A 13742-nucleotide genomic window follows, 5' to 3' on the forward strand; every position below is an offset into this window, starting at 1 on the left:
GCATCTTCCCCATTTGAAAATCTGAGATATCTCACCTAGGCGAGAAACCTGCCTTTGGACCTAATTGTAATGATGAAAACAAAACCCACCCTTGGACCTAATTGTAATGATGAGCAAAAAGTAGGAGCAATGTGTTTACTGATGGAATTAAATCTCTATTACTTAAAAATAAAGAACCCAAACTTTTTCAGGGAGTGGCTCTCTTAACTGGGAAAAGTGGGTGAAAGATGCCGATTAGGTTAACACGGGCCGGTATCCTTTTCCAAGTAACTATAAGCCATTAATAAAATAAAAGAATGTACTACCAGGCTTGAAATAATTGATTCAAGTAAACATTGAAGATTAACCGAACTCTGTCGGACAAGACTTATGCATTGTTGTCTACTTCTTAAAGAAATTGGGCAAAAGGAGTTATCTTTCCTTAAAATGGATATTTGATTCTGAGTTGCAGGGTGCATCAGATAAGCACAGCACACCAACATCTCAAATTTATATTAAAATAAAAAATTGACACAATTAATCAACTTTACAGCAGTAATTTTGAATGAAAACCAACACAAATTAAACAACTTGGCTTCTATCAGCTTTTAATGGACACAGTGGCCATGGATGATGAATTAGCTTCTCTTTTGCTCGAAAACTCTGGTTAATGCTGCATCAATTTCTGAAAAAACATCTTCCTTGGAGGCATTGCCATCGATCTGCAATCACAAAGACAATGAGTAAAATTTGAGATAATGCAAGCACATGTGAACCGCTAGGTGGTGGCAATCCCTAAATAAAATGCTTATGTTCCTCAATTGTTAAAAAACCCTTATTCATATTGTTGAGCACTGTATTGTCTTTCCATTGGAGACTTTAGAAGGTTCGTAGCAATTGGTATTAAAGTAGCTCATTCTTGGGATAAAGAGAGTCTGGTTTTCTAGTGCAAGTCTTAGAGTTTCAGCAAAAGTTTTTGTGGGCAACAAACCCTTTACTTCCATAATTTTTTATTGTGAATTACACCTATAAAAAAGATCTTTGAGTCTTATTTCCAACACCAGAAACGACTTTTCATTCCAATTTTTCTACAAAGAGAAATCGACATTATAAGCAATGCAGGTCAAACAAAAAGAAGGTTGCAAACAGTAGAATGAGGCTTCCATCAAATGATGATTTTTGCCATCAAAAGTAGAACTTTAAATTATAAAGTTTATCTTCAAAGAAAGCTTGGTGAGTCTACTTTCTAACGAAAAAACAACTTCTGAATCCAATTCTTGTGCAAGGAGAAATAATTGTTAGACAAAGCAAAGGTCATGTGGAAGTAGGTAGTGCCCAACGAAAGATGACTTCATCACCTCAACCTTATGTGACTAGGTAGTTACCAAAGAACACACAGGGCTACTCCATGCCTTGGAAAACTTCAAAATCAAGCTAGAAGAGATTCTTCAAGAGAGAACAGAGTGCATCTACCAAATCATCACTCGCTATTAACAACAAAGGAAGCTCAAAATCTCAAGCAATCACCAGGACGAACAAAATATTTATGACACTGGCCAGGCTATTGAGCACGAAAGGGCCAACCGGCCAAAGTTCACAATCTTGACTCCACCTCAGCCAAAGAAAACCCATGTCAACAACCCAAATTGAAGCTCCCAAGCACAAAACCATAAGTTTTAAGTGGAATGCTTTGTAGGTGCCTTGAAGTCAGAGCTCCATCAAATTTACAACCATAAGTGAGAGGTTTAGCATCTCTTCTTACTGACTACTAGTGGCCCAAACGTCGAGTGCCCTTTGATCCTCAATTAGATGCAGACTATAAAAGTGCAAGACCTTGGTCACTACCAAATCTCAGGGATGAGGTTCCTGTAAAAGGGATGGTATATTAGATGCCACGAAGGCATATTTATATTATTCTTTAAGCTTTTGTATGGGTAGTTTAGGTAGTTGGGTGAGGGGCAGTATACTTATTAGGTATCAATTAAGGTTAATATTAAGGATATAATCATCTATTTAATGAGAAAATTCGGGGTTGAGAAGGGCAGTTAAGAACAACCGACTTTATTTTTGTTTCTTCATGTGTCTTTCTGCAAAAGCTCAAGCACAAACTCCGGTCAGCTTATCTTCTTCTTTTTCCTTCAAGAAACCCTTATTCCCATTGTCAAACACAATTTCCCTCTCTATTGGAGACTTTAGAAGGTTCACGACAGTGGGGGGAATGGGAACACTTCAAAACAATTTTGCACATATTGACCAAAAACTCCAAACAATCTCGAGAGAATTGACAAATGATATTCTTTCTTCTAAACTATTTGCACATACAAATGAGGTTCAGAAATACTACAGGAAACAAATTTGGGCACTTCTGCATGTATCCATTACCCCAGCGTTGACCACCCCTTTCCAACAACTAAATTTTATTAAGAAATAATAAGAATAGAATGAATTCATGCATCACATGGATCAAATAATATCTGGAAGCTTAAAGAAGTAGGATTTTAGTAACAACAAAGAGAGAACATGCCTTAACCATGTTATCTTTGTACTTAGACAGTACAACTTCCACATTCTGATGGAAAGTCTGCAACCTTAATTTCACCTGCACAGTAGTGGGGAAAAAAAGGAAACAATTACACTATAATTTTCTGAGTGCAATCATTGCACCCATATTAAAACCTTTAAATAAAATATGACCTGTCCTCACTAAACGAGGTTTAAAAAAAAAAAAACTAACAAAAGGGTGTCCCAGAGTAAACAGTGATGTCACCAGGACATGAGAATTGGAAAGAATTTGGTTGAGGTGGCAAAGACACACCTTCTCTTCGGTATCATCAAACCGCTGGGTAAGCCTGGCAGCAATTTCTTCAGTTTCTGGAGGCAAATACTTCAGGTGGTATATCTTTCCAGTGACAGGATCTAACCTCCTACCAACCACTCTCTCCACAAGGCTATCTTCTGAGACCTACACATACCAGTTTGCACAAAACGGAATTAGGCAATTGGCAACAGAAGTATATCAGTTTCAAAATTGATGCAGTGCAAGCTCTGTCAAGACAAACAAAAAAATTACATCCAGAACAATGAAAATGTCTGGTTCGATGCCAAGGTCTTCCAGGGCTTGTGCTTGAGATAAACTCCGAGGATATCCATCCAAAAGCCAGCCATTCTCTTGAGCATCAGACTGAAACAAACGCTCCTTCACCATCTAAATTAGATAAAAGTTAAAAATATTTTTAGAAAAAAAAGAAGTTAAGAGGGTTAACTAAGATTGAAAAGGAAAACAGATAAAATCCAAAAGGATAAAAATTACTGTGACAACAATTTTATCAGGAACCAACTGTCCTCTCTCCATGTATTCTTTGGCTCGCTTTCCATTCTCAGTGCCAGCTGCAATTTCTGCCCTTAAAAGGTCTCCAGCAGCAATATGTGTCAATCCATACTGCAAAAATGAACACTATTTGATTCAGTTTGTTACTTTTTTCAGCAGAAGAAATTCATAAAAAGTTGCTAAAAAAAACCTTATTCATTTTCAGATATTCATTACAGTAGGACAAACAAGAAGAAACATGTGGCAAACTTACAAGTTCTAAAACAACCAAACCCCTCCCCCATTTTGATCAAACACAAAAGATAAAGTCACATCTTCACATCAAATACAAACATGTTGAGGATAAGAGTGAGAAAGAAGAGCCTATCCAGTTAACATCAAGGAGAAAATATTTTTATTAGTAAGTAAACAAATTTCTTGTTAAATCCAATCATATGGTATGGCTCCCATCAACAATAGGCACAGCTATTCAGGTTAAGCTCTCAACTGGTGGTTTTTTTATTTTCATTACATTCATTCATGCACAGTAAGGTGCTTAACACAACCATACTCAGGGCAATCTATGAGTAGATAAGTACTTACAGTTGTGTTTATGTATTAATATAAAATATATTTCTATACAAATATTATGAGTAGGAGGAAGCAAGAATGTGTATTAGGAGTGAGTCTATGTACATACAAACATTAGAATAGAAGAACACTGTGAAAGCAGGACAGCAGAACTCACTTTCTTGGATATGAATCCACATTGTGTTCCTTTTCCAGAGGCAGGGGCCCCAGATATCATTACCTTTAAAGGCTCCGGTTTGGAAGCTGCCATGACCTAGCCAGTAAGAAAAGCAAGTATATCAAAAGAAACAATTCCCCAAAAAATAGAAAAGAAAGGTCACAAAAATACAATGAAACCAGATTAAATAAAGGAAACATATAAAGTTGACAAATTTTAAACCAAAGTCACATGAAGTAAAAATGTAATGCCAAGAACAAGCATGAAAAATAGAAACTATAAATACACAAAAAGCAGGTTTTGTAAACCTTGTAGAGTTTCTCTCTATTTCAATACCAAGGAACAAACTTAATGCATCTCATGAACCATTCCAGTACCATCATCATGCTGAGAAAGATTAATTTTCCTTTTATTATCGACTTGTCCTTTTATTTTCCTTTTACCATAAGATTCTCTTTTCTCTACTTATTAGCATCCTGAACTATTGCTGTTAGTTATCCTACGTTTTTCTTGCTTCAACAAATCATGAATGAAAAGGAAAACACAGGCTAAAGATGATCCTAAAAGAAAAGAGTTTCTCTTTATGTTGACAGCGTCCGAGACAGGAGTGTCTATCCAGGCCTGCCCGTGAGGGACAGTCTTGGTGGTTAAACCCTATACATACTGCACAATGACTTAGGTTGTCTGCTCAGGCCTATGCGTGATAAAGTATAGCTTGTGAATAGTTGCACATTGGTTATGGGTTTGGAACATTAGTTGGGAAGAGGCATCTAAGTTTGACTAGTCATTTAGACAGGAACTCCGAACTTGTACACCATACAACCGGGATGAGAGCAGTGGTTTCAACCGGATGTCACTGAAACAGAATTCATGGTCATAAAATACTATAAAAAAGTGCAAATTTCATTTTCCATGTTACTTCAACAAAAAATAATGCAAAGGAATATCATTTTCACATACATGTCCTCGAAGAAAAATCAATTAAGCATAATCTAACAGAATGTAGTCTTGAATAAATATCCGTTAAGGAACCAAAACAACCCAAATTCTCCACACTCACCGGAACAAATGGAGTAAAAATTGAGAGCTTCGCGTGCGTCCCATCATGAGACAATTTCAGATGCTTCCGAATCAGGGACTCATAAAGACAAAGAGAAGAACCGGTAATACTGGTTGAAGAAGAGAGGGGTAAATGAAAAGAAGAGGAAAAAGATATAAGATGCTTGTTAGAGCTAGAGAGAGGTCGAGAAGAAGACGAAGAAGATTGAGGCGTAGACTTGGCAACAACAGGAAAATTGCTTAGAGAAGCCATTTCGTCCACCTCTCTTCCGCTCACGCTTTGCTCTTCTGCTTTTGTCCACCGGCAGAGTTCAAATGTCCTAATCACCCGGTAGCCAAGTTCCCCGGAAAAAACACAAGCACATGCATGCGCAGACACTCGAGCCAAACTATATTATCTATGCATAAAATACTCGTAACCTTACTTATTAAACTCAACTTTTAACTTTTTTACTACTCTTTTTTATTTAAAAATAATATGAACCTAAGCCAATGTTGGGTGGCCTTTTTTATTTACCTAAATAATATACTTCAATGGGTAAGTTTTGGTTTAATTTTCTATGTATTCATGATTCATGTTCATTCATTTTAATTTCTTTCTAACTTAATTCTTTTTAAATAATAAGTAAAGGTAATGGAAAATTTATAGACATAAAAAAACAATGGTAGCATAAGCCACACCCTCACCGTAGACATGAGAAGGGGACCCATGGACAAGTATAACATATTTAGAAGATGAGAACTTGGAAGGAGAGAAAAAGTGAGAAGATATCATTGAGATTCTAATCTCCTAAACTAATAACCCATTTTATTGCTAGTAGATGCATTGAAGGATGACATAGAGTGGGCCATAATATAGGACTATAAATGGTGTGCAGGATAGAACAAAATAAGTTATTTTGTATATTGTTTCAAATACCATTTTTTGTTTCAATTGATTATACATAAGAGCATTTTTCTTCCATTTATTTACTTGATTTCGTATCGTGTAAACAAGAAAATGGACAAGCAAATAGAAAAAATAATAAAAAAATAAAAAAATAAAAAAATATTTTATATTTTAAAATAAAACATATAATCACTTTACAATGTCTAAATACCTTTAAAAACATTATCACAACTTAAGTATTTATACCAAAAACTTGAAAAATAAAGAATAATTAAATAAAGATGAACTTCAAGGGAACGATTATTCTTAGAGTGATTTTGAAAACTATGTGAAGAATCCCTTGAAACGACCCTAGCCTTTCAAGTTTGAGCAACTCTTTGTAAGCTATCATCACGGGCAAATAAAAGTCATTTGCCAGAATATCCAATGGGCAAATTGTAAAGAAGACGACAAGAGGAATTGAATTCTAGTCTAACAAAAAATACCTTTAACAAACACCAAATATGTCAAATGAACCTATAAAAAAACAATCACACACCAAGAAGTTGTTGTTTTAAAGAGACAAGATGAACTAATTCATGCAGAGGAAGCTATTGAACAAGATGAAAACAAGTAGAAAGGCATATCAATGAAAGAGAGACATATTAAAAGAAAAGTCAAGTAGAAAAGCAAAAGAAGAAAATCAAACTTACCTTATACTTAGGCTTAAGAGTGATTTAGTAATGCCTATTCTACTATTTGCTCTTCCAAAGCTTGAATGTAGGGTAGAAGAGAGAAAACTAGATATAGTAATTCATGTTAAGTCTGAAGAGGATAGTTTTAGGGTTCTCTCTTATTTGTCTTAAGATTCTCATTGAGACAATTTTGATGATAACAAATACTTAAGTTACTAATGATTTGTATTGCATATGCTTTGTAGCTCAAAAAATCCGAAACAAAATTTGTTGCAGTAGACTTGTTTGATTGACCAAAGTCCATCCAAATGATTCATACAAAAAGGGAAGTAACACATGCTATAAAGCAAAGGAAAGATTACATGGAAAGATGAACAGTCTAAAATATTTTGAATAGTTGCTTTTTGTGTTTTTTGAAAATTTGGCTCCATGCCAAATGATTCAACTGCTCTAGGTTGTTTTATATCTCGTTGAAGTCTATTGGGGTCTAGTCCACTAGAAGGATTTGACTCCTTTTATTTAACCTTGTTTTTAGTCTCTATTCACAAGGATTCAACTTGTTTAAAAAGAAAGATTCGACTCCTTATTTATAGATATGACTCTTAAACGTAATGAATTGGAATTTTCTTCAAGGAGCTTGCATATTTAACATGCCCAAATCACTTGTAATTTTAGTATAACTTTAAGTGATTAGGGATTTTTTAAATGCATCAGTTTGATCAAATTTCAAATTAACCACCCCTTTTGAACATTCCCTACGAAAATGATGCTTTATTTTTATTTGTTTGGTCCTACTATGATGAATCAAATTCAAAGATAAATTAATAAGAAAATTATTGTCGTAGTAAATATGAATAGATTCAAATTCAATGTAGTCCTAAAGAGTTTGATTCGTCCAAAAAATCTTGCAGTAGCATAGTGCAGTTCATGAAATTAGGCAAGTTCCCAAAAAATGACATGTGCCTAAGGTACTTCTATCATCCAGACCATCTATAAAATCAATCTTTGAGTATCCTACGAGGGAAAAATAATTAATCTTGGGATAGAAAAGTCCATAGAAGGGGTTAGTCATATTCGAATAAGATGAATCCGAATATTATCCGTACGTTTTAAGTTATGGAATTTGGTTTCCGCCCCTGTTTTTCCAATCATCTACGTGAAGTAACGCGGGGGTTCGAACCCTCGACGTTTCCGGCTTTTTATTGTTTTCCCTCCCTCTCCCGCTCATTTTCAATTTTTTTCGCCCTCTCTCCCGCATCCTCTCTCGGTCTTTCTCATTTTCGATTTTTTCGCCCTCTCTCCCGCACCCCCTCTCTCGTCTCCCTGCGCCCCCCGAGCTCTCTGCTCCCTCTCTTCTCTCCGGTCTCCGTCTCATCGGCCTCTGTCTCTCTGCGGCCTCCCCACAGAACCAGGGAGAGATGATGAAAAGAGGATTTGTAGTGAGCCCCTATGCAGGGATTTGCAATTGCTTCACACGGGTATTGAGGGACGAAGGCCTTGTTGCTTTGTGGAGAGGAAACCAGGCGAATGATATACGTTATTTTCCTACGCAGGTAGCGTGTAATTTTCGTAACTCTCGTTTGTATGAGTTTCCTTGTATGTCGTTCTGTTTACTTGTTCTCGAGAAATGGTTATTTTTACTAAGAAGGAATTGAGCGTCAAACATATAATTCCGATGTTTGAAATAAGGTATTGAGCGTCAATGGGAGTTAAAATTTCTTTCTTTCTGTAGGCGGTGTTCTTGTTTTTGAAGAGAGAAAGATGGGTTTATGTGATGATGGATATATAGCCTTATTTGATTCATCGACTTCCTGAACCTTTTGCAAACCTGTATTTTCTCACATGAACGAGCCAACACTTGTGCAAGTCATTGGGCAACGTCTCTACCGTTTGGAATTTGTGTTTGTATCGACCGGGCCATCTTTGTATAAAGATCCGTGGGGTTACTTTCCTAAAAGGTTCGAGCCTTTTAGCGCACTGGTTTCAACATGGTATCAGAGCAGGTTGGTCCCGAGTTCGAGTCCCGCTCCCACCGAATTTTGTCCTGGGTTTTTTCCAGGAGTTTGTCCCGGGTTTTTCCGGTGAATTTGTCCACGGGTTTTCCCGTGCGGGGGAGTGTTGGAATTTGTGTTTGTATCGACCGGGCCATCTTTGTATAAAGATCCGTGGGGTTGCTTTCCTAAAAGGTTCGAGCCTTTTAGCGCACTGGTTTCAACATGGTATCAGAGCAGGTTGGTCCCGAGTTCGAGTCCCGCTCCCACCGAATTTTGTCCCAAGTATTTCTGGTGAATTTGTCCTGGGTTTTTCCAGGAGTTTGTCCCGGGTTTTTCCGGTGAATTTGTCCACGGGTTTTCCCGTGCGGGGGAGTGTTGGAATTTGTGTTTGTATCGACCGGGCCAGTCCTTGTATAAGATCCGTGGGGTTGCTTTCCTAACAGGTTCGAGCCTTTTAGCGCACTGGTTTCAACATTTTGCAAACCTGTATTTTCTCACATGAACGAGCCAACACTTGTGCAAGTCATTGGGCAACGTCTCTACCGTTTGCAAAGTTGCAAGTATCCTCTTAATTCCTCAATTCAAATAATCTTGCTGTATAGTATGAAGTTGCAATCCTTCCTGCTGTTGATGTTTTTACTAAGTTAAAGTAGCACAAAACTCAATGTCAACTTCAGTAAGTTGCCTTGCAAGTCAGGCTGGCCCCATTTTGAGAAAATTGCAACAGATATATAACATAATGGAGTTCTATCTTTTATGTATGCTTACATATTGAGGGACGTGTCTCAGAATAACGAAAGAGAAAACTAGAATTGGATTCATTACAAAACAATCAGGAGTAGGAAATAAATGAGAAAACAATGAAGAGTAGGATAAAAATGAGAAAACAGGTGAGTCATTTAAGATGGTTTCTGAATGACCAAAAGAGGATTAATAGTTCTACAGCGAGGAGATTACTATCATTTTGATTGAGAGCTAACAGGAATAGAGGAATGCTGGGAATGATTTGGATGGAAGAGGTGAGGAAAGACTTGGGAGAAGAGTAGCTTGATGATGTAGCAGAATGGAGAATGAGGTATTGTCTGGCTGGTTCTGACATACATGGAGAAAATTATTTGACAGAGCACTTCGACTATTATAGTAAACTCTATCTTAGTTAAATCTAGAATAGATTTTCATCCTGATACAGTAAGCAAAATTGCTTCTTTGACGCAGGCCTTCAATTTTGCCTTTAAAGATTACTTCAGGAGCATCTTTGATCAATCAAAGGAAAAAGATGGATACTTAAGGCAGTGCTGCTGGGGCCATTACATCCTTAGCTTTGTACCATTTGGATTATGCATGAACACGTCTTGGCACAGATGCTGTAGAATCCTCTTCCATTGGCCGTCGCCAATTCAAGGAGTTACTTGATGTCTACAGGAAAACACTATCAAGTGATGGAGTTAGAGGACTATATAGGGGATTTGGGGTTTCAATTACTGGAATCGCCATTTACAGGGGACTTTATTTCAGAATATATGACACCATGAAGCCCATTGTTCTCATGGGACCACTACAGGTAAGAAAATAGAACTTACCTTTGCTAAAGTCTTATCAATTTAGTATAGCTGCCTGAAGATATACCCTGATTAATATTTTCTTTAGGACATTTTGGTAAGACCGCTTGAAAATAGCCTGATTGGCCATAATATCCTTGCTGTAATTTTGATTATATTTTTCTCTAAATTTAACGCAACACAACTAGATATGCCAGCTAAACTTCGTACACTTCAATGTACTTGATAACTAATTTAAATTTCATTAGGCGTCATGAATGCCATTGGAATGCAAAGTCGTGAACAAGTTTGTTCTGTTCTTTTGCAAATTGTTGTTGGTCCTGGGACTTGCCTTGAATTGATCTTATTAAAAGCTTGATTACGGTAAATAGGTATCTGAAAATATCACCTTACTACTTGCCTGCATCACAATTAGACTGCAAAGGTTGTTTGTCCCCTCAAGCACCTCATTTGCTCTCATTTGCAGGCCTCATTAACATTTGTCGATTTTAAAGTAAAAAACGTTGACAAACAACTTGCTTTCGTTTTTGCAGGGAAATTTCTTTGCCAGTTTTGCATTAGGATGAAGCAACTTGCTTTCGTTACAACATTTTCTGGAATATGTGAATATCCATTTGATACCCTCCGGAGAAGAACGATGCTTACTTTTGGCCAACCATGCAAATATCAGAACGCGTATCATGCCCTCTAGGAAATTGTTTCCCGTGAAGGTCCGATTACATTGTTTAGAGGAATTACTGCAAACATACTATCAGGGATGGCTGGTGTTGGAGTCCTAGCAAGATATGATCAACTGCATTGCAGTGCTTCCGGATATGGCTATGGTTTTGATCAATCCCTTAGAGGTTTGAAATGACAAGAGTGAAGTTCCTTGTCTGCACATTTGTTTCTAAATTGCTTCCTGCGAACTGAGGGTGGGCTATGAGGCATTGAGCCTCTGTATACATAAGCCTTCACTGGCTCCTGTCAAATGTAAATATGGCTTTGTACTTTAATTGTTACATGAAGTAAAATTCGATGCATTTACACACTGGTATGGAATTCGTCTTTTGTGTTATTTCATTTTTGTGAGTTATGAGCTGACTATCAAAGGAAACTTTCAACTGATTAAAATAATGTCAAATTTTAAATTTTGACATGATTGTTCATTTATTATTGTAAATGGGATTCATAATCTATATAAAATTAAAATTTAATATAATAATTTTAATTATATTATATTAACCTCAATTCCTTAAAAACTCCACATAATTAAACAAACCCTAGAATCCTATAATCTAAAAGTATTTATTATAGAATTTTGTATGTCTATAATAGAATCCCAATAAAAGAATTCGAATAATGCAATTTCAAACATACTAAATTACTAATCCCCCCAAAGAAAGAATAGAACATGAGAAATTGAAGATAACTTGATATTATAATAATAGTTTATTTGGGGGGGTTTGTTTTTATTTTATTTTAAAATCTAAAGGGAGCTTGCCATGGCACGAACTTGTTATTTCAATAATCTTTCTTTTAGGTTATTAATAAAGTTGTATATTTATTTATTTATTAATTTTGTTTAATTTTATTACTATATTAAACTTCATATTTATTGTTTCTGGAAATAAAATATAATTAAAGTATGCATTTGATTAATTAATTAATTTTAATTTTGTGAAAATATATTAGTAATTAATAGCATGTAAAAAATTTGTCTTATGTTATTAATATAATACTTTTTTATTTATTAATAATATTTATTTTTTATTTACTCTATTGTATTAGTGATTTAATAGTGGTAATTAAAATATTGTTAACTCAAACATTTGGTTTAATTAACTCATTTTTATAAGTAATAAAATCAATGGTTTTAAATTTCGAAGATGAAGATGAACTTGTCCACACTAACACCATCTTCGAACATGAACTTGTTCAATTCAATTCAATTTCTAGTTTGTTGACTAACCCCCCCTTAAGTTCAATTCAATTATTCACTTCAATTCAAGTTTATTGTGGACTAACCCGATCTAGAGGATTATTGATATAATTATTCTATTTGGGGAAGGTTAGTCAACTTGACTCAGAAGATGAACTTCAGACGCATTACTCAGTTAATCTCCTGGGTTATTAGTGGAGAGTCGGACTTCAAGTCATGTAGACGACTAAGGGGGGGTTAGTCCACAATGAAGTGGAAATGAAGTGGAAAATTGAATTGAGGGGGAGGGGGCTTAGTCAACTTGAAGGGCAAGATGATCTTCAACCACATAACGCCCTTCAAAATTTGAAGTCATTAGTGGAACGCAGATGAAGCTTCATCTCGATGCAGGGGATGAAGGGGCCCTTCATCTCCACGGTTTAATTTCAATCATGTGGAAGAAGGCCCTTTTTGATCTTCTTCGAATTGAAGGACGGGCGACGTTCGTATTTTTTCCTCTCTCTCCTCACACCCCCCCCCATCGCGCGTCGTCATTTTTCTTTTTTCTTCCTCTCTCCCGCACTCCCTTCCCTCTCTCGTCTCCCTGCGCCCCCGACATTGATCTCGTCCTTCGTCTCCCTGCACCCCTGACGTTGATCTCGGCCACCATCTCAGTTCCCTCTCGTCTCTGGCCTCAACTCTCGGTCTTCTCTCGGCCTCGCCCTCTCTCTCGCACCCCCTCTCTCGTCTCCGTGAGTCTCTCTCTTCTCTCGGACAAGCTCTCTCTCGCTTCTCTCTCTCTATTCCCTCTCTTCTCCCTCTCTTCTCCCTTTTGGCCTCCCACTCCCTTCTCTCTCTGGCTAGTCTCGATTAGGCATCGATTAGGCATCGATTTCACCCTTCGGCTTCGGATTTCCCCCTTCGATTTCACCCTTCGGCTTCGGATTTCCCCAAATTTCAGAAGGTATGCCTAAACCCTAATTTTTTTTATTAAATTAGTGTTTTATTTGATTTAAATTTATTTTCAGTGCGTAATTGGGGGTGATTTGTGCATTATTTTGGGATTTAGGGTTACGGTTTATAGTCTAAATTCTTGATTCGTGTATGGATTATTTTTAGGGTCTGGTGCTCAGTATTTAAGGGTCCAGTAATTAGGGTTTAGGGTTTATGGTTAAGGGTATTTTAGGGATTAGGGTTTTTAAGGTTTAGGGGGTTTAGGGTTTTTAAGCTATAAGGTTTTTTGGGTTTAGGGTTTGGAATTAGGTTGTAGGGTTTAGGGTTTAGGACTTTTAATGTATTAAGTCCTGGAATTAGTGTTTAGGGTTTAGAGTTTAGTAGGTGATAGGGTTTAGGGTTTGATGGTTTAGTTTTTTTTTTTATGGTTTGTGTTTTGGGTTTAGGGTTTAGTCTAAGGGTTTATGGTATTTTAGGGATTAGAATTTTTAAGGTTTAGGGGGTTTATGGTTTTTAAGGTTTTGGGGGTTTTGTGTTTTTAAGCTCTAGGGTTTTTTAGGTTTTGGGGGTTAATTAATTTTGAAATCTGTGAGAATGTTGTTGAGAATTTTTGAAGTGCTATGAAATGTTTTTGCCATGTGGTGAGGAGATTCGGGTATTATACATATCCACCACATGG

General features: G+C 36.5%; 1 protein-coding gene and 1 pseudogene across 1 annotated transcript; one reads left to right on the plus strand and one right to left on the minus strand.

Annotated features, from left to right (window-relative positions):
• Window positions 1-470: 470 nt before the first annotated feature.
• On the minus strand, window positions 471-5433 carry LOC137950724 (adenylate kinase, chloroplastic-like). The gene is given in 8 exon segments (XM_068797329.1): window positions 471-631; window positions 633-701; window positions 2504-2578; window positions 2795-2941; window positions 3050-3184; window positions 3290-3418; window positions 4035-4130; window positions 5095-5433. Coding segments are annotated over 8 exon segments (954 nt in total). The 5' UTR covers window positions 5347-5433; the 3' UTR covers window positions 471-580.
• A 2180-nt stretch (window positions 5434-7613) lies between these two features.
• LOC137949484 (ADP,ATP carrier protein ER-ANT1-like) lies at window positions 7614-11187 on the plus strand (annotated as a pseudogene).
• Window positions 11188-13742: the final 2555 nt, after the last annotated feature.

This window comes from Aristolochia californica, unplaced genomic scaffold (assembly GCF_029961685.1).
Source record: "Aristolochia californica isolate CCGP_79_NKW_82.1479 unplaced genomic scaffold, dmAriCali1.0.hap1 SCAF_14, whole genome shotgun sequence".
Taxonomy (NCBI): Eukaryota; Viridiplantae; Streptophyta; class Magnoliopsida; order Piperales; family Aristolochiaceae; genus Aristolochia; species Aristolochia californica.